The sequence below is a fragment of the Cheilinus undulatus genome, linkage group 18, assembly GCF_018320785.1.
Source record: "Cheilinus undulatus linkage group 18, ASM1832078v1, whole genome shotgun sequence".
Lineage (NCBI taxonomy): Eukaryota > Metazoa > Chordata > Actinopteri > Labriformes > Labridae > Cheilinus > Cheilinus undulatus.
Window position 1 is genome coordinate 34,809,714 of NC_054882.1, and position 26,227 is coordinate 34,835,940.

Here is a 26,227-nt window from a genome sequence, read left to right on the forward strand (position 1 = left end):
CTATTTTGTAAGGATATGGATATGTTGTGCCTTAAGATTCTGGCTCGATCTTAGGTGTGCCTTGGACAAAAAAAATGGTTGAAAACTATTGATTTACACCAACTGCACCACGCTTAATCAAGAACTGCTGTGGCTGTGTATGATCTTATGCACAGAGCAATGGGGGGGTCTTAAGAAACACACTACCATGCTGTCAAACTATTGAAAGAACTGGATAACACAAACCAAAAGAAAGAATTATCATTTTTTTTGTAGAGCTAAAGAAAGCTTGTGAAGGCTAGGGCTGAATGATTTGCAAAAATGATCTAATTGTGATTTTTTTTCCCAAATATTGCAATTGCGATTTAATATGCAATTATTCTTGGGTTAATCTTATGTATTTTTTGACAAATTCAAGCAATTGATAATTACATAAATAAGACCATGTGTATTGAAAACAATGAAATTATTTCTGAAGCAACTGATCCATAGTAGCGTGAATCTGAATACAGGGGTGCAACAAGCTTTAAGCTATAAAGGAGGCAGCTGGGGTGGGGGAGGTGAGGGTGGCTCCCAGCTGATCACAGCTGGGGTTTGACTTTCATGAGGGAACACTCGACTTCATCAGTTTTAGATAGAATGAGCTAACTATTTTTGCTTGTATTGCAAATGTGATGTCATTTGCTTTGATAAACGGCATTATCATTTTTATGTAACTCATTTTGATTAAGAAAAACATACATATAACACAAAAAAGAGGATTTTTGTAAACCATTATAAAAAACTGGCACTTGAATGTTTGCATAATGTGAATAAAATCTCTGCCATTGCAAAAAAATAGATTTATTAAACTGCTATTTTGACACATTTCAAGTTAAAGAAATATTACAACTTCTGCGATTTGAAAATTTCAGCAGGCCATATTGCGATTTAATCTAATTTACAATTAACTGCCCAGCCCACATAAGGCCCAGCCTACTGGTGTCTGATTAATTCTGATCATGTGTTGTTTCAAAACACCCCTCAGACTTGCAATGCTCCACTGTCTCTAATTTTGTCTTTTTAACTAACTATACTCCCACATTGTCTTTTTTTTTTTTTTTTTTACTAAAGAGAGTATCGTCGTTTTTTTAAATGGATTCATCTGACATAATGAAAGGAAAGGGTTTTTTTTTTTGGCACACACACTCAGTAATCAGCACCTTCAGGGTGGAGTAAGCGCTGCATTTCCTCTTTGACACATGCCAGTTTTAAATTATTCAAACAGCTCTTCTTCTAAAATGAAGCCATAGGCATAAATCCAGCTGGTGTGTCATGTCCACGCTGTACCAAAATCTCATTTTGTTTTATAAAAGTGGCTCTCAACTGGTCTAGCCTCAGGACCCACCAATACCTTTGATGACAAATCCCAACCCAAATTTCCAAAGATTTTCAACAATACACATTTGGTAAATAAAATTGTTGCACTAAAAATCTTTGATGGAACAGATTTTATGACAGGAACAAGAAAAAGGACAAAACTGGTATGTTTTAAACCCCCTTTTCCCCTTGATAACATGTAAATTTTAGCCAATTTTCCATCAATCTTGAGAAATTACTTCATTAACATGGTAAAAGCAGCTCTTTTATTGCAAGAAAATGAAATAAATGAGTTGAAAGATTGATAAAACATTTAAAATCAGCCATTATCATTAAAAAAAAGAGTAAAATAAACAGTAAAGTTTCATGTTCTTCATTGACTTTTGCCACCATTTTTTCTAGACACACATTGGCGACCCACTGAAAACTGCTCCGTGACCCACTTTTGGGTCCTTACCCTTCAGTTAAGAACCACTGTTTTATAAGAAGAGCCAAACTGCCATTACTGATGCATGAGTGTCTTCAGCAGTTTACTTAAAATTAGAAACGTTTAAGTTGATCAGAAATTCTTCCATGTGTAGGGTAATGTAACTTAAGCATTTAAGAAAAAAATTTTGAACTTCAAAGCACAAGAGAAACTCTCAGAAGAGGACTGATAAACTCCTGTGCTTGAGTATTACAGCACTATTAGCAGCTATACAACTTGCACTGACTCACCAGCCATCTCTGCAGGATGATAAGGCCCTGGGGGGAGACCCCTGGGAGGGAGAACTCCTGGTGGAAACGGTCCAGAAGCAGGGAAAGGGCCCAGAGCTCCTGGAGGAGGTGGAGGTCTCCTGTAAATTGGAGCTCCTGGTTCAGGAAACATATAGCCTAAGAAACACAGGAAGACAAATACGTGATAATATGTGAAGTTCAATCAACAGCTGATGTGATAAATTATACGATAAAAACATTACAGTACTGAACAGACAGCTACTTCAGTGTCCAAACTCATGTTCGCATGCACAGTCAAAATGCATTTAGCATGCTCATACGCAGGATGTAACTTTGACTGATGAGTTGTGCAGCACAGGTGTAACTTAGGACCATAACGATGGCTACAGGACCTGCATAGTACATGACATGACACGACTCCTAGTCATGCAACAGAATCATAATTAATGTCATTCGCCACACCTGTGCATTGAGTGGTATACATCAAAGTTTTAGTGTGCACAAAGTACCACAATGCTTATCAAACACACAGATCATTATTGGTCTCTAAGAACATACACATCTGGGCAGAAGAAGATTGGATGTTATACACATGTATGAATAATATTGACTATGCATTGCTCTCCTTTTTGCTTTAATATGTTAACATTACATCTTTGTATTTAAATGATAAGCAAGGGAAAAAGAGACAAGATGGCAAAGGTGACAACCCACTTTCATAGCTCTCTCTTGTGAGTGGCTTAAATCTTAAGTCCATCAACTCAGCAATTTCTAAAAACTAAGACCTGTTATTATGAAAAACAGTTGCTTCAACTTTCCCAGAACCAAGGGGTAAGTGCTGAAGCTTTTTACTCTTCAACACTTACCTGCCTAGTCTTTATTTTAACTGAGTGGAGTTATTTTGTTTACATGGTCTTCACAGCAATCCTATATTTGTTTTGTAGCATGTGGTCTGTTCAAAATGTGGGACTTGACCGATTCCTCTCCACTGCTTTCTCTTTGTCTCACAAACTTACACAGTCACATACAAACCTGGAGGTCCTGGGTGCCCAGGTGGGGGTCCTGGGTGTCCAGGTGGGGGCCCCCTGCGATCTCTCTCCCATGTAGGGGAGATCGAACCACTGTCTGAATGAGGACCTCCACTCCGCTCCATGTCCCCTTGGCCACCTGGGGGCTCCACTGGGCCACGAGGGACTAGAGAGGGAAGAATTGGAGGAAAGTACCACAGAGGAGGAGTAGTAAGAGGGAAAGAGGGGTGTAAGAGGAGGTAAAAGATGTTACGAAAATGAGAGGTAGAGTTGGGAGAGGGAAAGAAACCATTTGAAATTCGAAATATCAGACAATTAGATCGGAAGGAGATGGCAAGAGAGAGAGAGAGAGAGAGAGAGAGAGAAAGAGAAGAGCAAAAGTATAATATCAAACATAAATAAACTGAAAGAGTGATGACAAATCGTTACATTGTGCTCTATTTTTAGACCAACAGCATGCAGGCATTCACACCGTGCAACTACAGTGCTGATCATGCTGCAGCCAGCTGCTATTCTTAAACATGATGCAAGTGTTCATTGACATGACTTATGAGACCCAGTTATCAAATGCACTGTATGCAAAATAGGATTCAAGTTATGAAAAGCCTATGTGTGCCCAATCTTTGAGATACAGACCATGCTTTATAACAATGATAATAGAGGATGTGGTTGTTCTGAATAAACTCAACTAGTCTCTAAAAAACAAAGGGGTTAAGGAAATGAAAATCAGTAAAACAATAATATCTGTCTGTAGTGACTGTATCATGAAGGTTGTGACTCTGTGTGTTCATACCTCTGGGAGACAGTCGAGCAGGCGGCCCGTCCATTAATGTTGGCGGTGATAGGAAAGCTCTGGTTTCAGACGCAGGTCGACCCAGTGGTGATGGGCCGTAAGGTGACCTTTCAGCTGTGTAGAGAATTAATAAGTACATGCTGAAATGAGGAAATCGGTTGTCAGCTGTTTCAAGTCTAGGATCTATAAGCCACTGAATGTATTCTGTGTTTTTTGGTTTGCGTGTTTTTGTGCCAACCTCTGAAAGGCAGGGGTCTAGCCAAGTTGTCCAGGGCGTAGGGATCTTTGTCCAGGGTGTCAAGTTTAAACTGTGTATCTGTCAGCCTAAAAGCAAACACACCTTAGGTCAACATATGACAAAGACGGTACCACAAACAATAATATTATATGCTTACTGACCAAATCAAAACTTTTTTATTATCCAGTTTACTGAGGCAAACAGATAATTTTTTCTAAACAAGAAGTTTGTGAGTCCAAATTAAGCCTTTAAACCCTACTGTATCATATTTCATACACACTTTTGTGAGAACTCTGTTTAATCAACAGGATCAATAATTTCCTTAGTAACCTTTTGTGTACAATCTGATAAATCATAAAAAATGAATTATCAATTGCCAAAAATGTCTAATGCACTAAATCTGATAAAAAAAATATCTGACACTTTATGGGAATTTTTCTTTTTTTGGATTTCGATAGAAGGATAAATAAAGACCTCACTTCCAAAAATTTGAAGTTTTTGGCTATTATTTGAGGTTTCAGGCTTTAAAGGGTTAAATCGCTTATCTAAAGGGAAAATCCAAGGCTTTTATTATGGGCCCTACATTTCTTTCCACAGTATTTTTTTTTGGTGAAAGGAAAAAAATGTTCTATTATAATTACCAACCACATATAGATTATAAGGACTAAAATTTGATCTTTTGTGGTTGCTGAACTACAATCAAAAACACATCAACACGTGTTCATTTGAGGTTTAATGTGAATATGTATAACTTAAAAAGATACCCCCAGTTTTAAACCCCAGTTTAAAACAACTGAATTTCCTCTCAAGCCCGGCGGACACTGTGCGAATTTCCTCTGATTCAGCTAAAGCCATGAATTTGGAGGTACACGACTCACTTGGAAGTCGCACCGTCTTGTGTCAATCATGAACATGGGGACACGATGGCTGATCACAGCCTGATCACAGTCCGGGCAGCTTCTCTTGACTGGTCGGACGGATTTCTGACATGTTTGATATTTTGGTCATAGGACTCCAGACAATCCCACAGTGAGAGCAGCACCACAAGCACAGTCCGCAACTTTGAAGTATTTTTTCCTTTGTAAACTGCCTGACAGCATCTTAAATCATCATGACAACAGCAGGAATGACTTTCTAATGCATCTTATCCCTGCTATGACAAAGGAAATAAACAAGCAGAAAATATTCCTACTCATGGACCTGCAGTTGACATGCAAGGTGATGCCGTTTGTGTGTGTGATAGGAGAGAGTGAGCGGGAGAGAGGATATGACTGAATACAACTTTAACCTCAGTGTGTGAGACTTTTTTTTTTTAAAGGAAACTCCACAGTCGGTCCAACTTCACTCAAAGTGTGAGCACCTAAATAGTAAGCAATGGTTGGGTGTCATAAGTGATCCAGTCCAGTATGAGCCGACATTCTGGCATGACTGTCTTAGAGTCAGCTTGAAATCGCACAGTGTAAGCCCGGCTTTAGGCACAATACCAAGTAAACTGTTTGCTTACTTCTGTCTGAGGAGGGCGTTCTCTCTCCTGATGTCTGCAAGCTCTCTCTCTGCTGCTCGGGATGCCAGCTGGGAAATAAAGCCAAGATCAGTGACATAAAATAAGCAAAAATGATCAGAGAAAGTCAAAACCAGTAAGCCTAAAAGCATTGTGAAGACAATTACGCAATATTATTTTATAATATAATTTTGTACTGAACACTGTTACTCCTGTGATTTAGTCATGGCCCAAATGCTGCAAGTCTAGTGAACCCAACGTTCTACTACACTCTATTGTTGCTCATAGTTAGTAGATGTGAATAAAAATAACTCAACTCCTCCTTCCATTACTCATGGAATCCCTCTTGTCCAGTCAGATTGCTAAGTTATAACAAACCTTGGACTAATAATGTTTTCACAGTTTAAGAGACCTAGTGTGCACTGCATTGACAAGAATGAAAAACCACACTTTCACAAACTGACATGTATATTTCTCTCAATATATCTCATATTTCTCAAATACTATGGATGGATTTTGACTAACCCAGTTATTGTGAGCCTTCTTTTCATGTGCTGATATTTGAGTCTGGTAAGATTGTTTGGTTTTTTCCAGCTCTTCCTCCATCTCCTCAGCTCGTTGTCTACAGAAAAAGGGAAAGCACTGTCGTTCAGGCTGTGTTTCTACACATATGATGCTGACTTAAATTACACACGTTTATAAAAGTACACTTAAGAAGAGACATATACCTATAGTTGTTGAGTTCTTCCATGGCCAGGGCAATGTTTTTGTCTGCTTTGTTTAACCTCTCTTCCTTCTGCATGCGGTCCTTTTCCTCCACTGTCAGCATTCTGCAAGCACACACAGTAATCAGTATCTCAGACAGCTAATACAGTTAAACATCTCTGTACAGGTATCCGTGTCTTTACCTGTGCAGCTTCAGCTCATTCTCCTGGTACATTTCTGTCATGATGTTGAGTTTCTGTTGTAATCTTTGCACCTAAACACATAATAAGAGATGCACATTAAGAGGAATTACCTAAAATCGAAGGAAATTAGGCTAAGACTTTCATAGTGGAGGCCACCTACTTGGTCTGAGTAGTGCTCAGAGTCTGATTGCAGGGATAATTTTTCCTTCTCCAGTTCCTTAATGCTCACTGGAGTGAAAAAAATAATACCAATGATATTTACATCTCTATATAATTTGAATAAAACCTCTCAAAAATCACCTATTTATGCACTACAAAGTTTCCATACATAATTGTTGCTTTTTAAAAAAATAACTCCAGACTGGTTTACTCACCTTGCAGGTCTTCTTTAGCTTTGATTTCATCATTCAGTTTGGCAAATGCTCTGTCTTTGTCTTCATCCACTGATTTGAGGTCTGCATTCAGCTAAATGAAAAATACAAACACGTCATAGAAGTAGACACAGAATAGTGTCAGTAAAAATCCGGCCTTCCAGAATCCCTTTTATTAAGATATTTTCAAGTCACAAATTTGTCCACCATAACTTTCCTCAACTACCAACTGATTCTCTCATCAACACAATTCTGTCTTACCCCTCAGGCCGTGGATTCATCTCAGCTGTGACAAAATTACTTTTATCAGCTTTGCCCTGTTTAATTATTAGGAATACCTGGGAAAAAGTGCTTGGCACTACCTTTTTGAATTAGTGGTGGCAAAAAGCTCTGAAAGGGTCAACGCTACTGCTCCTTGTGCTAGTCTGACACTGATAAAGTTTAAGGTTCTACACAAGACGCATCTTTCCAAAGTCAAACTAAACAAATTATTTAACACAGGTGTTGTATGTGATAGATGCTCTATTTCTCCCGCTAATCACACACACACACACACACACACACGTTTTTCTCTTGTCTGAACCTAAACTCATTCTGGTCCAACTTGTATGATACATTATCAAAGACCCTTACACGACCTGTGGCTCCCAGCCGCTTAATCTCCATTTTTGGTTTTCCTAAGGATTTTGCTTGTTTTCTAATCAGAGAAAGGATTATTATTGCTTTTACTTCCCTTCATTGAAGGGACTGAATACCTCCATCTCCTAATTCTTGTTTGGGGGATCTAATGTCTTTCCTTTATTTAGAGCAGATAAAGTACAGCATTAGAGGTTGCTCTGATAATTTTAACAAGATTTGGGGTAGTGTTCTTAATATTATTTAACTATTTCAATGTTATTTTATTATTATATTTACTTTTTAGTATTTTTGGAAACGTTTTCATATCATGGGAGGGGGGGTCAATCTGTTTGGTTGGTTTGCATGTGTGTTTGTATAATAACGCAAAACTGGGTAATATGTGTAGTGTTATGGATACATGTGATGCTGATAACCCAATAAAGACACTTTTTAAAAGAAAAAAAAAAAGAAAAAAGAAACGTGTCAGTAATGTTTCATTTGAATTAATCTAGGTTTGAGTTCCACAGGGAGTATCTTACTATTTATGGAAAGATCTTTCAAGTCTTTGCATCACTATAACTGCACACTTGTTTAAGTGACATACCTTAGCAGCATAGATAAGTTTCTGGACCTTCTGGAGATGGCCTGGGGTTTCTGTTCTGTCTCCTTTCCCATTTTCACCTCCTTTCCCCGCTGTACCATTCGATGTATCCTTCTCTCCTTCATCATAACCCTCTTCCTCTAAGTCTGAATCCCAAGCTTTCATTCGGAGCAGCCGATCTGTCAGTGACTGTGAGAAAACAAGTATTTGATACACAGCTCATTCCAATCAACAAGAAGATATTTAACTGCATTTTTAAATTAAAGATGACATTTTACATCAGTTTGCAATCAAATTCTGTTGAAGTAATTGAGTTCCATTCATTATCTAAAACACAGCTCAAAATTTAATAAGGGATGCCCAATATTATCAGCAAAGTATTAGTATCAGCAGATAGATATAAACATTTCTGAATGTTTTATCATAACATTTCACCTTCTAAGGTGAAGCATTAAGTTTGTGGAGTTTAAAGTAGAATCAACAGATCAAATCTACCTCAGCTTAAGTTTTTTTCTTCATCCTTAAACTCTGAAATGTGTTCTAGGGGCTGGAGTTTCAGGTCTGAGCTACAGTAAGTTTATGTATTTGCACTTGAAAAGAGTTTGTTTTTTGTTGTTTAAAGCAATTTCCAAGGATCATCTACGTGAACCACCCAGCAAACTTGTTTTCCAAATAGGAGAATTAATTCTAATTTAAAAGTATGGGTTCCATTAAAAGGGTCAGATTTTTATTTTGTGCACTACAAAGCTAAGTGTCTGTCATCAGGTTGTTACAGTGCTGTTTGTAGCTCTGAAAAAGGCAGAAAAAGCTTGGTAATGTTTTTCCCGTTACTCCATCTCAATATGTAAAAAGGAATAGATTTTCAATTATTGTAGATTTAAATGTTTTTTATCTTATTTGATGTCTTTTTCTAAAAGAGACTGTCACAATAAGAGTAATGGGCAAATTCTAGGAAAGGGGAGACTGTAGTGCAGCTGTCCTCTTTAACCATAAAAAGAAGATTATCAGTAACAGTACTGGTATCCGATAAAACTAGTTTCAAAATATCAGCATATCCAATTGCTATTAAAATTCAATTTTGTCCATTCCTACATTAAAAACACAGTAACTTTGAGTAGCTTGGTAATAAAAAATGTTATTATTACCCATATTCGCTCATCTTTGTTAGTCACATCCTGCAGCATCCCACTGTGGGCAACCTTACATCTGCTTATTTCTGCCTCCAACTCGCCGACTCTTTCTGCCCATCCCTCCACCTGCTGCCTCAACTACAGAAAGAAAGGAAAAACATTAAATCAAAGTGCAGGAAAAAAAGGGATCATATTTTGGCAATTCTGAGTACAAGACTCATTAAAAGCATAAATATGATGCTGTGTGTCACTTGCTGCCATGTACAGTAACTGCAGGTGTTTATGTGCATGTTCAGTGTCCTACCTGTGCATTGCTCTCCTGTAACAGCGTGTTCTCTTCTCCAGCTGTTTCCAGATTCCTTTGTAGTCTTTCACTATTCATACTGTACACTTTCAGAGTAGTTTGTGCCTGAAGAGCAACAAGCAGCAATATTGACTCATGTTACACAAAGGGAGTGGGCAGGAAAGGACAAGAGAAAAGAAAAAAAAGAAAAGTTGAAGTTAAAACTTCAGATTTTTAAATAATGGAGGATGCACCTGTTCTTCTTGTGACTGGAGGTCTTTGGCTTCGTCTTCAAATGTTTTCATGCTTTCCTCAAGCACAGCTATCTGAAAGGATAAATTAGAACAAAGTCTATAACAAACAATTGCTTCTCGAATGATAGCTAACTAGATCTTGACCATGTGATACTTCTTATAATGAGTGTTACTCCTACCCTTCTTTCCTGCTCTTTTCTGTGTTCTCTCTGCTGATCCAGCTGATCCTTCAGTTGTTCAAGATCCCTCTCCATATCATTTTTAGCATGTCCTAACTGTCTAGCTTTGGCCTAAAGGAGCAAGTGAAAAAACAATAAATCTCCTCAAATGGCAAAAAAAGGGGGGATGAATGTAGAGAATAAAACAATAAAACAAAAACAGTCATTATTTTCAAGTTTTAATTCTTGGTAATGACAATAATTTAGTTTCAAAACATAAAAAAACACTGACTGAAGTTATATCAAAGGAACAACCCATTACTTTCAGCAACATTTTTTGGAAAACTGTATAGATAGAAGCCTGATTTTTAGTATGACATTTACAAATAGCCCTGTAACTCTTTTTCTTGCTGCCCTACCTCCAGTTGTTCTGTTTTTTGAGTTTGGGCCAAAACACCACTGTCTCTCAGTGAGGTCTCCAGGTCATCATACTGCAAATGACACAAAATAAAGAAACACATCACATGCAAATGAAAGAAAAGTCATCAAAGTCAAGACAAACATACAACTCATTTAGTGTTTATATTACATCCATAATTGTCTGCAATTAATTTCACACCTCAAACTAAATGCATCAGAAATCATCTGAATCAGAAGTTTTCACTCCATAAAAACAAAACATATGGCATGAATTTGGTAGCAGCTTCATATTCCAAGTGTTGCAAGTGTCCAAACAGCAATCATTCAGCATTAACTTGTGTACCAACCTCTTGTTGACATTTACTGAGAGTCTCAAGAACTTTACACTTCTCATCTAGCAGCTGTGAAACCTGCTCAGCCATCCAATGCTCTTTACCTGAGAACAGAAAGTACAATTTTCAAAACGCATCAGAAGGATTTTCTTAAATATGTACAGTATGCATGATGGGTGACTTGGTAAATTAAAGCTGGTTTTATTTTTCTAAGTTACAAAGATGTTAAATAAAAGAATATGCAATGGGGCACAGATGGCCTAGCTTTTGGGTCATGCTCCATGTACGTAAGCGGCCCAGGTTTAAGTCCGGTCTGCAGCTCATTTCCTGCAGATCTTGCCCTCAATCTCTCATCCCCGCTTCCAGCTCTATCCACTATACAGGCATAAAAAGCCCCAAAACGTATATCTTACAAAAACAGAATAAATATAAATGAATAAAAGAATATGTAACGGTACTTACTTCGATACAACCGGCTTTTTACCTGTAAAGACATGAGACAATTAGAGTGAGTATTTATCATTAGAAAACAGTGATAATGTTAGCCCAGCTCAGATCAGAAGATTCACAACGCAAGAAGACCAATTTAATGCACTGCTGGGGACAGTTTCTCAATTCAGGTCAACTAGCTTTGTTTCCTCCAATTCAGTTTGTCAACAGCTGAACATAAGGCATGTTCTGTGTCTCCAGAACAGGGAAAAAAAGGGGCACACTTAAACGCTCCAACTTCTTAAGCTGCATGACCAACAGAGACTTACAAGAAAACTGAGGAGTCAGCACTCAAAAAATATCCTTTCAGGTTATTTTATTTCTGGGTCAGGTGGTTTTAGACACAAGCAACACGTTTCGACAAGCAGTTTTCTTTAGCGTTGTGAACAGATGTAAGTTGTATATATTTTGTTCTTCTGCTCTTTGTTCCGCTTGTCAAAAAGTGCTCATTGTATCTAATACCACCTGAACCAGTGATATAACAACTGATTCTTCAGTTTTCATGTCATGTGTCTCAAGAGCCAATCAGTGCCTTCGACCCCAGTGTGTGAAATGGGACACATCAGCTATAGGATACAGTATACGTGCGCAGTGTTATTAGTCATTCCCCTGAGGAAAAACCGTTTCAGTGGTGAATATATGCCCAGCTTATTAGAGGTGGTATGAATTCCCCCTGAATGATGAAACTGCTTCAGGCATGATCAGGACAAACTGACCAGAGTTGGGATACCTACAAGTCAGGCAAAAAAAAAAGTGGAGGTGGAAACTCAAGCTTAGAGAGACATTGCTCCGGAAAAGATGCAATGTCTTCTTTGTTGAAGTGAGTCACGTCAATTGACAGGCTTTCAAAAGTGGCAGAGTAGCCTGGTGCAAAGCAGATGCCATTTTCAACTTTTTAAATCTTTGGTCTGAACTGGGCTTGGATAAAAAAAAAAAAAAAAAAAAAAAAAGATATGATAATGATACGTATGTACATGGGGCTGTGTACTTACAGAACTGTAGCATCTACAGGTGAACAACAGCACTGTTACCAGTCCCACCAGACTTGAGACGATGACTGGTTCCCATGGCACCCCATAAAGGTCTGGCCCAGGCCTGATGTCATCAGGCAGAGCTGATACAACCTGGATAAAGATGAAGGGGATTTAAATCTCATTTAAACATATTTTTAAGTATGCTTGGCTCTTATAAAATAAGGAACACATTTTGGTTCCCTGTCCAAGGGCTGTATTTTAGAGCAAGCATCGTTTGATACATTGTTGACATTGAGATTAGCTTCTTGATACATTAGGAGTGCAGAACAGGTTCTTGTCAAAGCAGCAAAAAACAGAGACCTATTAAGTAAGAAAATGTATTTATCCCTCATTCCTTTTAACATTGTGATGCCTCCATGAAGCCTGGAGGTCAGAAGCTAACAAAATAGCTGTTGCTTCAGAGGGCTGGCTTACACTTCCTTCTTCTCAAGAAGGAAGTGTAAAGGTATATTAATATTTCTTTTTATTAAAGTCGTAACACAATCGAAAACAATGTGTATAACTTGTACTGACTATATAAAAATGAGTTAGTTGTTATTTAAAGCAATTATAACTGACCGGGATCCCCGTTTACTCAACAGCTGTTAAATCAACGAAATAGCATAATACAACGCTGATGTTTCACCTGCTACAAGACTAACCCTCAAACAACTTCCATGTTCCTATTCTACCTAAAGCCGAAGAAAAGCAAGAAAGCTAAATACTTGATTAGATATACAAACGGTCACTTTTATTAGCTGGTTAGCATTTAGCTAACTATGAGGACTTCAAACAAAACATTAGAAATAGCACAAAAGGAATCCTAAAGCTGCTTTGACAGCTAGATAATAGCATTGACAAGACACACGTGTAGTTAAATATGACCTGCAGAAATTTTAAAACTGCACCTCGCATTAATACAGAGCCATATACCTAGAGCTTGTCAGTGAGCTACGTTATGCCAACTGTGACGGCTAGTTTGAAATGCTAACGAAACCTGCCAGATAACGTACATCCTTTACTTTCTCCACAGCAATGCTGTAGTAAGCCTCTGCCGTCGCCTGGAAGTCGACCGCTTTGCTGGCCAACTGCTCATTCGCCGCGTGTTCCGCCATTTGTAAATTACTTCATTTGGTTATCACAGAAGAGGTATTTTTCATTTCGACCGACACAAGAACCAGAATGTGAAGCCATCAACCGGGCTAGCGGCGCTTTCACATCCTACTCACAACAACGACGCTTCAGAGTGGACGACGTCAACTGCACGTCGTAGGGGTGGCAAAAAATGGATTATCCCTATAAACCTTTAAATACACTTGTATGAAGTCGACTGTGACTTCATACAAGTGCAATAACAACACTTTCAAATGATAGGAGGCGTTAATACGTTAAAATATGTAAAACAGAACATCCACAGTATTGTGCCGCTTTTATTAACCCCCTACTTGGATAAATGGCCCACTCGCAACGTCACCAATTGTAAAATGCCACACTGGCACATCGGAGCGCTTTTAAATTGACGCCACACCAACCGAAACAGGTGTATGTTGACATAATAGACGTATTCATTTAATATGATTTAAATCTTATCAAATACGTTGGTTTTTACACAAATGCTGCATTACTGGGTACGACCACGTGTCATAGGTGTTGAGTTACAGCTCTTGGCTATTAACAAGTGGGTCTAAATAGGACACTGGAGAAAACTTGATTCTGTGACCTCAGGACATTTGCTACTCACCGAACCATCTTCATTTTCGTCCATTGAAACTGTAGACACATTAGTCCCTCCAAAACACTCGAAACTATTTGCCTTTATAGCAGTTTGACAGCCAGCTGGCTTAATGTATGTGTAATAGATCCACTAAGCACTAAAGAATGTGAATGGAGAGAGCTAAGTAGATTTGACAGTCGAGAAGCAGGCTAAACTGACTGCTAAAGCAGAGGAGAGTTAGGTCAACATGCCACAAGTTCAATGTCTTAAAGAAGCAGACACCTAAAGAAAAGAACAGCAGCAAGCACTTAGAAGTAGACAAAAAAGCTAGGCCTACTCTGCTATGACTGTAAGGTTATTTCTGCAATAAATTAATCAATAGCTAAGCTAGTCAACAAAAGTTTATTTACTTGTCTTTTTTATTGTTCATCATTCTGTTGGTATCTAAATAATTGCTTTATCCCTTTATTGATTCTCACTATTTTTGCATTGATACTCTTAAGCACTCAGCAGTTATATATAACTTTTACACCATGAATGTGGTCGTTTTAAAGTTTATCTAATTGTACAATAATTTTACCAGGAGAATAGAGTACCATTTCTGCAGAGTGCAGTCATCTGCTTTTAACACTATTTGACAGAGGACTGTGGCTCTCTCGCAACAAGTGCATATGACTTTAAGGCACTAGTGCACACACCAGTCTTCAGCTAAAAAGCAGCCAGTTAGCCTGTGTGTTTGCTTTTTGATACAATAACTGTGGCTAAGAGACAGAAGAAGACAATGACAAATGAAGCTAAGCAGAGAAGAGAAAGAGAGAGTTACTAAAACAATGATGCTTTGACAAAAAAGCAACACCAGCAAACAACAGCAGAGTGAACATCCCTGCAGATATTTTTCATAAAAAGATGGTGACGTAATGATAGGTTATATCATTATGGGTGCAGTCATTGGCTCATTCTACGCATCTTTACTAGATGGAAAAAGTAATCTAACCCATTGGTTCCCAACCTGGGGTCCAGGACCTTCCGGGGGGGCGTCAAAGATCTTACAGGGGTGCAAGACCTTGTCTGCCTGAGGCTGCCAAAAATAGATTTGCAAATTTTGACTAAAACAATGACAAAGCAGTTAAGAAGTAGTTTATACAAAATGTCTTTTGATACTACTACTACTACTTTTATAGGGGTTTATCAGTGAAACAATTAAAATCTATGCTGACTTTTGATGGCAGAGTGTCAATTTTTCTTCTCTCTTGGGTCCTGGGGGGGGCTCCACTTTTGATAGGAGAGGGGGCTCCAAGGGAAAAATGGTTAGGAAACACTGATCTAACCCATAATATCCCTATTTCCATGTCAACCTTTAGTAAGGGTTCATTTGGATCCTCACAAACCAATCTAAACTTGAATGTACTACAGACAAACTACAGGCATCATGATGATAAATGAATTATACATACACATATATACAGTATAAATACACTTACTGCTTACCGGCCACTTTATTAGGTACACCTATTCAATTGCTTGTTAATTGGGAACAAAGGGAATTCAAGTGACTAGAAACCGCTGATCTGGGATTTTCATGCACAACCATCTCTTTGGTTTACAAAGAATGTTACAAAAAAGGGAAAATATCCAGTGAGTGGCAGTTGTGTGGACGAAAATGCCTTATTGATGTCAGAGGTTAGAGGAGACTGGACAGACTGGTTTGAGATGATACAAAGGCAATAGTAACTCAAGTAACCACTTGTTATAACCAATGGTATGCAGAATAGCATCTCTGAATGTCCGACATGTTGAACCTTGTGACAGATGGGCTACAGCAGCAGACGACCACACTGGGTGCCACCCCTGTCAGCTAAAAACAGGGAACCGAGGCTACAGTTCACACAGGCTCACCAAAATTGGACAATAGAAGGTTGGAAAAACATTGCCTGGTCTGATGAGACTCTATTTCAGCTGCAACATTCAGATGGTAGGGTCAAAATTTGGCATTAACAACATGAAAGCATTGATCAGCCTTGTATCAATGGCTCAGACTGATGGTGGTGGTGTAATGGCCTGAGGGATATTTTCTTGGTACATTTTAGTCCCTTAGTACCAATTGTGCAGCTCATATTTGGAAGCCATAGGAAAAGTTTTTGGTCACTACTTACTTATATAACATTTTTTTTAACCTTTATTGACTTTATACATTTTCTATTTACCTGTATTGTGAGCCATATGAGGAGCTCCCTGGCTGCATGGACATGAGTACTCGAGTCTTCGGTGATCTTATGTACATTGTTGATCATTTGCTGCATTGTTCCTGGAGGCAGAAAATCAAACATAAAAAGATATGAAATTTTGCATAGATAGACTCGACACAGTCTATTGATGTGATATTTTCTAAATGCAGATCCATGTTAATGTTTTGACCGTGTCTTAATCAATCAAGTAGTGAATTTTTGTGCTTCATGAATGAGAATGTGGGAGGTCAAGTAGCACTTTCCCCCAAATGTCATTAATACATTTTAATCACCCTTTAATTCTTGGGGCTCTCTTTCTTCTTCATCCTCAGTTGCCCAACCACCACTGATTTGTTTATCTTCCTCTTTATCCAGTACCACCCGTTCATCTTTAGGAGTGTGACTATCCAGGATAATGCCATGTGCTTCTTCAGTGGAAATTTCTTTGTTGGAAGTTGAACAGGATCCTTCAACACAGCTTCTGCCGTCTGTGTTAAAAAGGGAACATATGCACTCTGGTTGAGATCATAGCATTCAAACCCAAACTGACATAAAATATAAAAAAGTGTTCAAGCACGAATTATGTCAGCGTTGATCTTTTAGGGCCTGTGTAGACAGAAATACCTTGATCCTCTGTGTTACTGGTGTCTGGTTTTCCTGTGCTGAAAGTCTCTCTCACTTTGTCCAGCAGCATTTCTAGCTTCTGAAGTGCAATGAGTGCTCTGGTCTTTTCTTTGTCCTCTTGTTGCACATCTTGCTGCTTCATACTTGGAGCAATAAGAACCTCTCTGTGGTGATGGAGAAGTCGCTCTATGTCCAATAATATAGATTCATCAGTATCAGGATCACCAGTCATTGTTTCTGTGCTTCCCGAAATATCATCTAAGAACTGCAGCTTGTGTCGCCCAAAGAGCTCCATCAGAATATCCGTGTCATCTGCCCTCATGTATGTGAGAAGATTCTTGTAATGTTTGGAGAAGGTTTTTGATTGAAAGGGGCTTTCGTTGTTTTGAAGGTTAGCACTGGAATGAATATGAGAGGTCTGGGTTGGAGAAGGAGGCTGCTCTGACACAGTGACAGGAGTGTCTGTGTGTAAATCTTGACTGTAAACCTGACTTGTATCTGGCACTTGCTCAGGAGTCAAGGAGGTGTGTGACTCTGGGATTTCATGTGTGTTAGAATCTAGACTTTGGGCAGATTCCTTTGTTTCTGGGGCAGGTATTTGCCTAAAAAAGCCAAAAGCATTTCTGAAAAGGCCAAATGCTCCTCCACTTTCAGTTTTCATGTTCTCAGGATCATCAGGTGGAAGTGGAAAACCAGTTGAATGTTGTGGCACTGTTTGTCCAGATACCTCAGTTTGACTTTCAAAGACTTCACTGGCCTGAATTTTCTCCTCTTCATTCAATTCAGTACCAAGTGATTGAAAACCGTCTGGCACCTTGACATCAGCATCCTCATCCTCTTTTTCATCACGGTGCTTCACAGTTATCTTCCTCTCTTCTGTGTTATTCTCAGCATTTGTTTGCTCTGTTTTCCACTCGGTGGAATTCCCTTTACTGCTAGTTTCCTCATCATTAGTTTCACTTTCCTGGTGGAGCGCTTCCCCACCTCTAAGCTCAGGGATTTTCAACTCAGTGGAATCCAGCTGATTGTTTTCTTTGACCTCAGCTGTCTGGTCTGTTGAAGCTTCACCAGAACGGTCGTCTTGGATGTCCTCAACAAACTGTGGCAGATCATTTGTTGTGTATTTCATATCCTCTGTTTGATTGACGCCTAAAGCATTAAGATCAGAAATTATGTCAGAAGTGTTACTATTTACATCCTCTGTTTTTCTGTTCTCAGCATCATCATTTCTTTCTTCCTCCTCTACTCCCTCTTCATCCCTCTCTGTACCCTCCAATATGGTCTGAGTCCCTTCTGTGATTTCAGCTACTGGATCTGTTTTTTCTACCCCTGCATCCAGTGAATCTTTCCCATCTCTAGCCTTAATGCATTCCCCTTTGCACTCCTCTTCTTCCTGCTCCCTCCTCTCTCTCCCCACTTTCTCCACAACATCCTTTGTCTCATTCATATGCTCTGTTTGTTTGTTTTCTTCCTGCATTTGCACTACTTCCATGTGGGGATTTTCTCTTTGTCTCTCTTCACTTTGTGTGGATGTGTCTGAGCTTTTATCATCATTTACCTCTTCCTCTTTACTCTCTGACGCTTGACTGCTGATGATTTCCATATTTGGCTCAAATTTAGAATCTTCTTTGGAGTCTTTCCTCTCTTTCTCACCTTCTTCCTCTAACTTCTTTAAGTCTTCTGTTTGCTCCATGACTTTTAACTCTTCTACTGCTCCCTTTATGTCCTCCTTTAACTCCTCTATCAGCTGCTGCTCTTCCTTGACTTCATCTTTCTCCTCATCCTCTTTTGCCTCTTCCTCTCTGTGTTTTTCCTCTTCCTTGGACTCTCCCAACTCCTCCTGGTTTCCTTCTATTTCTTCTACCTCCTTCTGTATCTTCTCCTCCTTCAACTCCTCTAACTCCACTGGTTTCTCACTCTCTGTAATCTCTTCCAGTTCCTGCTGCTTTCCCTCTTCCTTTAGCTCTTCTTCTTCATCCTTCTTTTCCTCATCCACTCCCTGATGCTTCTCTTGCATTTTTATCTGTTTCTCCTCTTCCAAGTCCACCTGCTTCTCCTCTTCCTTTGCCTCCTCTCCCCCATGATTTTCTTCATCCTTGGATTCCCTCACTTCCTCCTGGTTTTCTTCTATTTCCTCCTCTTCCCTCTGTATCTTCTCCTCCTTTAACTCCTCTAACTCCACCAGTTTCTCCCTCTCTGTTATCTCTCCCACTTCCTGATGCTTTACCTCTTCATTAAGCTCTTCTTCTTCTTCATCCTTCTTTTCCTCATCCACTCTCTGATACTTCTCTTGAGTCTTTATCTGTTTGTCCCCTTCCTTTGCCTCCTCTACCCCATGATTTTCTTCATCCTTGGATTCCCCCACTTCCTCCTGGTTTTCTTCTATTTCCTCCACTTCCCTCTGTATCCTCTCCTCCTCTAACTCCACCAGTTTCTCCCTCTCTATTATCTCTTCCATTTCCTGCTGCTTCCCCTCTTTTTTTAGCTCTTCTTCTTCATCCTTCTTTTCCTCATCCACTCTCTGATGCTTCTCTTGAGTCTTTATCTGTTCGTCCCCTTCCTTTGCCTCCTCTCCCCCATGATTTTCTTCATCCTTGGATTCCCCCACTTCCACCTGGTTTTCTTTGATTTCCTCCACTTCCCTCTGTATCTTCTCCTCCTTTAACTCCACCAGTTTTTCCTTCTCTGTTATCTCTTCCACTTCCTGCTGCTTTATCTCTTCTTCATCCTTCTTTTCCTCATCCACTTCCTGTTGCTTTCCTTGTGTCTTTACCACTTCCTCCTCTTCCTTTACCTCCCCTAGCTCCCTTCTCTCCTCTTCCTCCTTAGACTCTTCTTCCTCCGTGATCTCAGCCTCTGACTTCAGATTACTTTCATTAAAGACGCTTTCCTCCTGTTTCTGATCTGTGGTGCCTTCTACCTGTGTTAAGGTCTCATGCTTATTGGATATTGGATTATTATTCTCTGCACTGCTGTCTTCTGCACCACTGCCAGTTAGACTCTCTCCTTTTGCACCTTCTGTCTTAGTCTCCTCTTTATTCACCCCAAATTCATCACTATCAACTCTAGCACTTATCTCATGTGATTTATCGGCTGATCCATCAGTTTCACCCTGAATCTCGGCACTGTCCCCCAGCAAATTCTCTCTTATGTCCTCCTTAACTTCACCTGCAGATTGTTCTGTGGTGTCTGACTTTAAATCAAAGTCCAACAAAGGTCCAGTGTCTGATTGTGTCAGAATATCCTGATCAGTCTCATTAGCAGTTTTAAAATCTTCCTCTCTTGTTTGCCTATCATCATCATTATATTTGATTGTTTGGGCTATCTGATGATGCTCACCTTCCATTTCTGTAGCTCTTTCCCCATCAAGTGCACTTTTTTCTTTCTCATCATCATCTAAAACATCATGTTCTTCTTTTTCCAGACTTTCTATTTGAGTCAAGTTGTCAGGCATTGATGGCATCCCTCCAGTGGCTTCAGATGCAGCACTGTCTGCGGAGACACCATCTGTGTTACCATTATCATCCATATTACTTTTACTCTCTGCATGGTCTGTCTCTGATGTGCGATTGTCATCTTTTGATATTCCTCCTACTTCTGTCGTCATCTCCTCTGTGACTGTAGGCTGTGATTGACTGGTATCCACTCTCTCTGACTCAAGGTTCTGGTCTAAATTCTCATCCATCTGTGTTCCCTGAAAGCCTCCTCCTGTACTCTCATCACTCTTGTCTGTCCCAAGGCCTAACATGCCCCCGAACCCCATATCATACCAGGATCCAGAGGCTTGCTCTTCTTCTTTAGCGGCCTCCTCGGCTCGTCCTGAAGTCATCTCTGACTCCTGATTGGTCTGGCCAAATCCTAGTGTGCTCGTCAGTCTGTTTCCAAACCAATCAAATGTCCCAGCCTCTTCCTCCTCATGCAACTGACTTCCTTCTAGATCTAAAGACATCCTTCTACTCCTGAATGTCTCTGCTTGTTCTTGCTCCTCATCTCTGTTCATCTCTTCTTCTTCCTCTTTTTCTGCAGAGCTTTCTGGTTTTTTCTCCCCTCCAAATCCAAGCCATCCAGTCACTGTCGAAGTGTAAGATTCAGACGTTTCTGCATCCTCCTGTCCACTTCTCACTTCTTCATCATCGGTTTTTCCTCCTCCTCTAAATCCAAGCCATCCAGTCATTGTCGAAGTGTAAGATTCAGACATTTCTGCATCCTCTTGTCCACTTCTCACTTCTTCATCATCAGTTCTTCCTCCTCCTCCTCCAATCCCCAGCCATCCTGTCATCGATGAAGTAAAGGAAGAAGCCTCAGGAGTTTCCTCTTTTGCTTCTTCTTTCTGTCCTTCAGCCAAATTTGCAGGTTCTTCCTCTTTAGTCAGACCTATCCATCCTGTCACTGAGGAACCAAGCCAAGAAGATGAGGCAGACCCACCTTGTTCCGTCGAGGCAGCAGGATCTTGTGCTTCCTTGGTGGTCCCAGCAGCAGCATCACCAGCATTTGTTGTGTTTCCCTCTGCCTCTTCCTTTATGCTGCTCTCAGATTCCTGTGCTGAACCAACGGATTCTGTAGAGACTTCCTCCGATGTCGATGGACTTTCAGCATTATTATCATCCAAATATGGCGTGGTTTGTGTTGTTACTTGCTCCTGTTTTTTCACAGCATCATCCTCATTGGCATCATTGTCTAGATGAGTGGAGTCAACAAGATAACCAAACTCATCCGTACAGAAGAAATCTGATTCCTGAAGAAGGACAGGAGATGAAACAACCTCAGTAATGTTTATTCAAAAACTCCAAACTCAGTTGTGGAAAAGTTGGGACATTGTGCAAAATGTGAATTTAAAAATACAGTGACTTGAAAATCCTTGTCAATCTAGATCCAAGTGAATACAGCACAAAGACCAGATATGTCATGTTCAAACTAATGAGCTTGATTGTTTCTTTGGAAAGATACATTCTGAATTTGATGCCTGCAACACGTTCCAAAAAGGTGATACAGGGAAGAAAAGACTGGTAAGTTTCCCCAAGTAAGTAGTTAAATAGTTAAAGGTCACATATTATGCTATCAATGACTGATCAATGATTCCACAGAGTTGAACTAACACTGGTGGATCAACACTGTCAAATAACCCCAATGTTGAAAACCATTTATCTCAGAATGGAGTTGAAATGAACCTTTGGGAGTTAAAATCAACTCAGAGATGTTTAACCCTGGGATTTCAACACTCCAGTTTTTGCTGTGTTCAACATTTGTTTATGGATGGGATGTGGAATCATTTCCTAGCTGTGGGCTTCTTTTTAGTCAACAGAGGTGGAAAGAGTACAGGGGTATACTTCTCAAGTAAAAGTACAGTTACTCTGTTTAAAAATGGCTAAACGTGGAAGTACTGCTTTCAGGGGGCAGGTTGCCTTGTGGTTTAAGGTGCACCCCATGAATGTGGTCGGCCCGGGTGCGAATCCAGCCTGTGGCGCTTTCCTGCATGTCTCTCCCCAGGTTTCTCAACCCTGTTTCCAATTCTATCTATTGTCCATCAAAAAAGGAATGAAAAGCCCAAAAATAAATCTTACAAAAGTACTGCTTTCAAAAATTAGTCTAAATGTGCAAGTACCCAAAAAACAACTCAGTTATAGTAATTTGAGTAAATGTAAGTAGTTACTCTACATCCTTGTTTATGATCGATATGCTTTAATGTGCAACTGCAAGGACTGTTGAGATTTCACCATCAACAGCCCATGATATCCTCAAAAGATTCAGAGATTCAAAATCTCTGCATGAATGGCAAGACTGAAAACCATCACTGAATGCCTATGAACGTCAATCCACCAGGCAGCAAACCCCTAAAATCTAGCATGATTTTGTGATGGCTATAAGAATATCTGGAGTAATTCAGAAAACCACAGTCACTTTTCACAGGATGCTACTGCATCTATGAATGTAAGTATAGACTCTGCTTTGCAAAGGCATATATCAGCAACGCTCAAAGTGCCACCAACTTCTCTGGGCCTGAGCTCATCTGAGATTGTCAGGCCTAAAGTGGAAAAGTGTGCCATGGTCTGAAAGGTCAACATTTAATTTTTTTCTTCTAATTATGGCAGTGGAATTCTCAAGAGGAAACGTCCTTGTTTATTTCAGCAAGACAATGCCAATCCATATTCTGCACGTGCCACAACAGCATGGCTTCACAGTAAAAGAGTGAGGGTTACTGCATGAAGTCCAGACCTGTCTCCAGCTAAAAAATGTGTGCGCATTATGAGTTTGAGATATTACAGTGAAAACCCCACTCTGTTAGGCAAGCTGTACATCAAGCAAGACAGGGAATCATTCCCCTTTTGATACTTCAACAATGAGTGTCTTCAACCCACAGATGCTTGTGAGAAGAAAATATGATGTAACAGAGGGGTATACATGCCCCAAACATCTGTTTTAGAATGTGCTGCAGACACCATATTCCAAATATAGGCATATTTAAAAATAAAGGTTACAGTATGCGATTGAATATTAAATATCTTGTCTTTGCTCTGTGCTTAATTGAATATAGGTTAAAATAAGACCTGCAAATAACTTTATTCTGTTTCTGTTCACATTTTACATAATGTTTCCACTTTTTTGGAATTGGGAAGTGCACTACATTTTATTCCAAGTCTGTAACCGTAAGTGAAACTTAAATACAAGCCTGTTTACCTGTGTTGCAACCACATTTTCCACAGTTGCATAAAGCAGCTCCTCTTGCACTCTGTCCTTGGGGAAATAACCAAACTGTTTGTCAATCTGAAAGAAAAAGGAACGAGGCAGAAATGACAGTTTTCTGGAGCCACAGTGGCACTGTGAAAGAAATTAATGAGGCATGCATATATAATGATGTACTTGTTCAATTTCAGTATCATTTCTGAGTAAAAGCAATCAAAAGTCATGTAAATTAAATATCCATGACATTGTTAAAAACTCTAGTTCTTTATAGCATCAACTCTAGTCCTAGCAGATAATTCAATGCAATCTTGGGTCTGATTTTTACACTGTTCAAGTAATGATAATATAAGAACCCTTAGATTTCAGTATAATGTTGGTCGCTATTTCATCTTTATTTTATCAGGAATATTCAAGTTGAGAAATAAAATCTATTTTTCTATGTAGCCCTGGTAAAGAATCAGCATAAAAGTTTTACTCACAGTGCAAACAACTAACCATAACAGGAATTACAGTAAATGATAGCCTATTTTTTAATTGGTAAGACATGTCAAACATTGTTCAAATTATCCTTGATTCTAATTTTTCAGTCTTTAAAACAAGCAAAATGTTGCTCTAACTGACCCTGCAGCCTATGACAAAGATAAGTGCAATGCAATACAGCATGGTCAACAGCATCAAGGGTGTTACTTACGTACAGGGCTGTAAAAACAACCTTGACGTGGTTTGGATTTTGCACTGTTGCTGTCAGCTTCGTTGTATTTACTACATATTGTCATACACTGTATATAGATCTAGCAAATATATAAAAAAACAAGCATCTACAAACAGTTTTTTTTAATTATATGTTTCCAAATGTTAACTTTGTTCACTGTGACTTTCAAAGTGTGACATATTTAAGTCTTTAACATTGAAAGTGCAGTCATGAAATACTGAAGTAGCTTTCACTGACAGTTTTCAGCTATTGCTCTAGGTAAAATTGACTTTATACAGTGGGAGACAGGTTTGTGGGTGATAAGTTTTAGACCTCAAGTAAAATCAGTTAAGTTTACAGCTACTACAAGTCCTTTTTTGGACAGTAATTCAAGAAATAATTTTGAAGTTCTATATTACGTTATACTCTTCTAAGTGCATGTAATTATTGGCTTTAGTGTAAGTTATAGTGCCTTGAATATGTCAGTAGGTTCCAGTGTTAATTTTGACAGCTTTGCTTCATTTTAGTCTCAGTCTTAGTCTTAATATTAAGATAAAATGCCTTTTGGTTTTAGTCCCATTTTTGTCAATTCTACTGTTTTTAGTTTTAGTCTAGTTTTGGTCTCCAAAAACTCAACATAAATTTAGTCTATATTTAGTCCATATAAGATCTCACATTTTAGTCATTACATTTAGTCCAAGCTTTTGTTCTCCTCCCTAAATCTGGTACCAAGTCATAGTGTATTCTATGCAAACCTGGAGTCCCTGCGTTCTACGACTGAGAGGCAGAATTGCTACAGATTAACTGTATTTTGACAGATTTACTCACAGTGGAGGAATATCATGGATTTTGAATGTCTGACAAAAACTAAACTAGATTTTAGTTTTAAAAAAACTAAGCTTACTTTTAGTAAGTTTTAGTCATCAAAGATCTTTTTGGGCTAGTCTTAGTCTAGTCTTTCTCACAGAAAAAAGGCTGTTGACAAACATTTTTAGTCATAGTTTTAGTTGATAAAATGAACACTGGTAGGTACTATAATAAACCTTGGTGTTCTAAAAACAACTGCGTTCAACAGGTACAGTATCGTGCCAATAGCACAAATAGCACAAAACTGCACTGAACAGCAAGGATGGATTGAGGGTAGCGAAAATCAAATGGCAAAAAATGTACAGGAATACTACCAGAACATGAGAAAAACAAGTTCCACAAGGAGTGGAGAATGGAAATATCTAATAATACAAGTGAATTAAACATAACTAAAGAAAAAAAAAGTGTGCATTTATATTGGAAAATGACATAACAATAATCATAATAATTATTTTTTGTTGTAATCAATACATTAAAATACATAGGTATATGTAAATTAAGGCACCTTGCTTTGCTGGCTAGCTAAGGGGGGCCTTGTGTAATTTTCTTTCTGGGGGGCCTAAAATCCCTGGTTATGCCTCTGCCAATCCATGCTATGTACCCTAAAATATCTGTTTGTTAATCAGGAATAATCTCTTTAACTTCAAACCTAAGATGAGCAGCTGTTTTTGTTGAGTAGGTGATAGACTATATTCTATTCTAAAGGAAGAGAGATGGAGATAGAGAGGGAAAATAAGGCGAGGGAAAGCTCATATGAGACTCACAGTGCCTGCCCAGAGGTCATCCCTCTTTCCAGTCAGTTTGTGGTAAACAAAGATGGTGTCTCCTCGCCTGAAATTAAGGTAACGGCAGTCTTTACCACGGTGGTCCATGATAGCCTGCACTCTGCTCATCGGTCCTATATATACACACAAACAAAGACGCATTAGAGAGGAATAAACATAAAGAATAATGTCAGTGATAAACTTCATGTGAGTACTTACTTTCACACTCCGAATCTCCACAGATTTTGTAGTCAGACAACAATCCTGTGTTATAATGAGGTAAAACACAAAAAACAATGCCCATGACCAGAATGGCATGATAAGACTGTGAAACAGCCATTGTTGGTGTTTTAAAGGGAGTGTGTTAAGAGAAAGTGTACATTATAGAGAAAATAACAGCAGCTAGATGTGCTGGCAAATGGACATTGCCTCAAGGTTTTAGCTGTCATGAAGACTCAATGGTAGCTGG

The 26,227-nt window shown here is 39.0% G+C and overlaps 1 protein-coding gene across 4 annotated transcripts in view; it reads right to left on the reverse strand.

Moving 5' to 3' along the window:
* ctage5 (CTAGE family, member 5) overlaps window positions 1–26,195 on the reverse strand; it is a 28,487-nt gene extending 2,292 nt beyond the window's left edge. Inside the window, exons 1-26 of one of the 4 annotated variants that reach the window (XM_041812702.1) lie at window positions 25,978–26,195; window positions 25,759–25,892; window positions 23,431–23,517; window positions 20,095–21,490; window positions 16,756–17,904; window positions 16,425–16,619; window positions 16,111–16,211; window positions 12,172–12,303; window positions 11,153–11,174; window positions 10,706–10,794; window positions 10,358–10,429; window positions 9,960–10,070; window positions 9,781–9,852; window positions 9,548–9,652; window positions 9,259–9,381; window positions 8,117–8,302; window positions 6,898–6,988; window positions 6,684–6,751; window positions 6,524–6,594; window positions 6,344–6,445; window positions 6,141–6,237; window positions 5,619–5,686; window positions 4,115–4,200; window positions 3,877–3,990; window positions 3,088–3,249; window positions 2,056–2,211 (exon numbers count right to left, since the gene is read on the reverse strand). In XM_041812702.1, coding sequence (XP_041668636.1) covers window positions 2,056–2,211; window positions 3,088–3,249; window positions 3,877–3,990; window positions 4,115–4,200; window positions 5,619–5,686; window positions 6,141–6,237; window positions 6,344–6,445; window positions 6,524–6,594; window positions 6,684–6,751; window positions 6,898–6,988; window positions 8,117–8,302; window positions 9,259–9,381; window positions 9,548–9,652; window positions 9,781–9,852; window positions 9,960–10,070; window positions 10,358–10,429; window positions 10,706–10,794; window positions 11,153–11,174; window positions 12,172–12,303; window positions 16,111–16,211; window positions 16,425–16,619; window positions 16,756–17,904; window positions 20,095–21,490; window positions 23,431–23,517; window positions 25,759–25,892; window positions 25,978–26,098 — 5,110 coding nt within the window. In that variant the 5' untranslated portion in view covers window positions 26,099–26,195. Of the gene's footprint in view, window positions 1–2,055; window positions 2,212–2,302; window positions 3,250–3,876; window positions 3,991–4,114; window positions 4,201–5,618; window positions 5,687–6,140; window positions 6,238–6,343; window positions 6,446–6,523; window positions 6,595–6,683; window positions 6,752–6,897; window positions 6,989–8,116; window positions 8,303–9,258; window positions 9,382–9,547; window positions 9,653–9,780; window positions 9,853–9,959; window positions 10,071–10,357; window positions 10,430–10,705; window positions 10,795–11,152; window positions 11,175–12,171; window positions 12,304–16,110; window positions 16,212–16,424; window positions 16,620–16,755; window positions 21,491–23,430; window positions 23,518–25,758; window positions 25,893–25,977 lie in introns of those variants that run through there. The other 3 variants (XM_041812699.1, XR_005993297.1, XM_041812701.1) reach the window with 3 other exon arrangements.
* Between the last annotated feature and the right edge of the window lie 32 nt (window positions 26,196–26,227).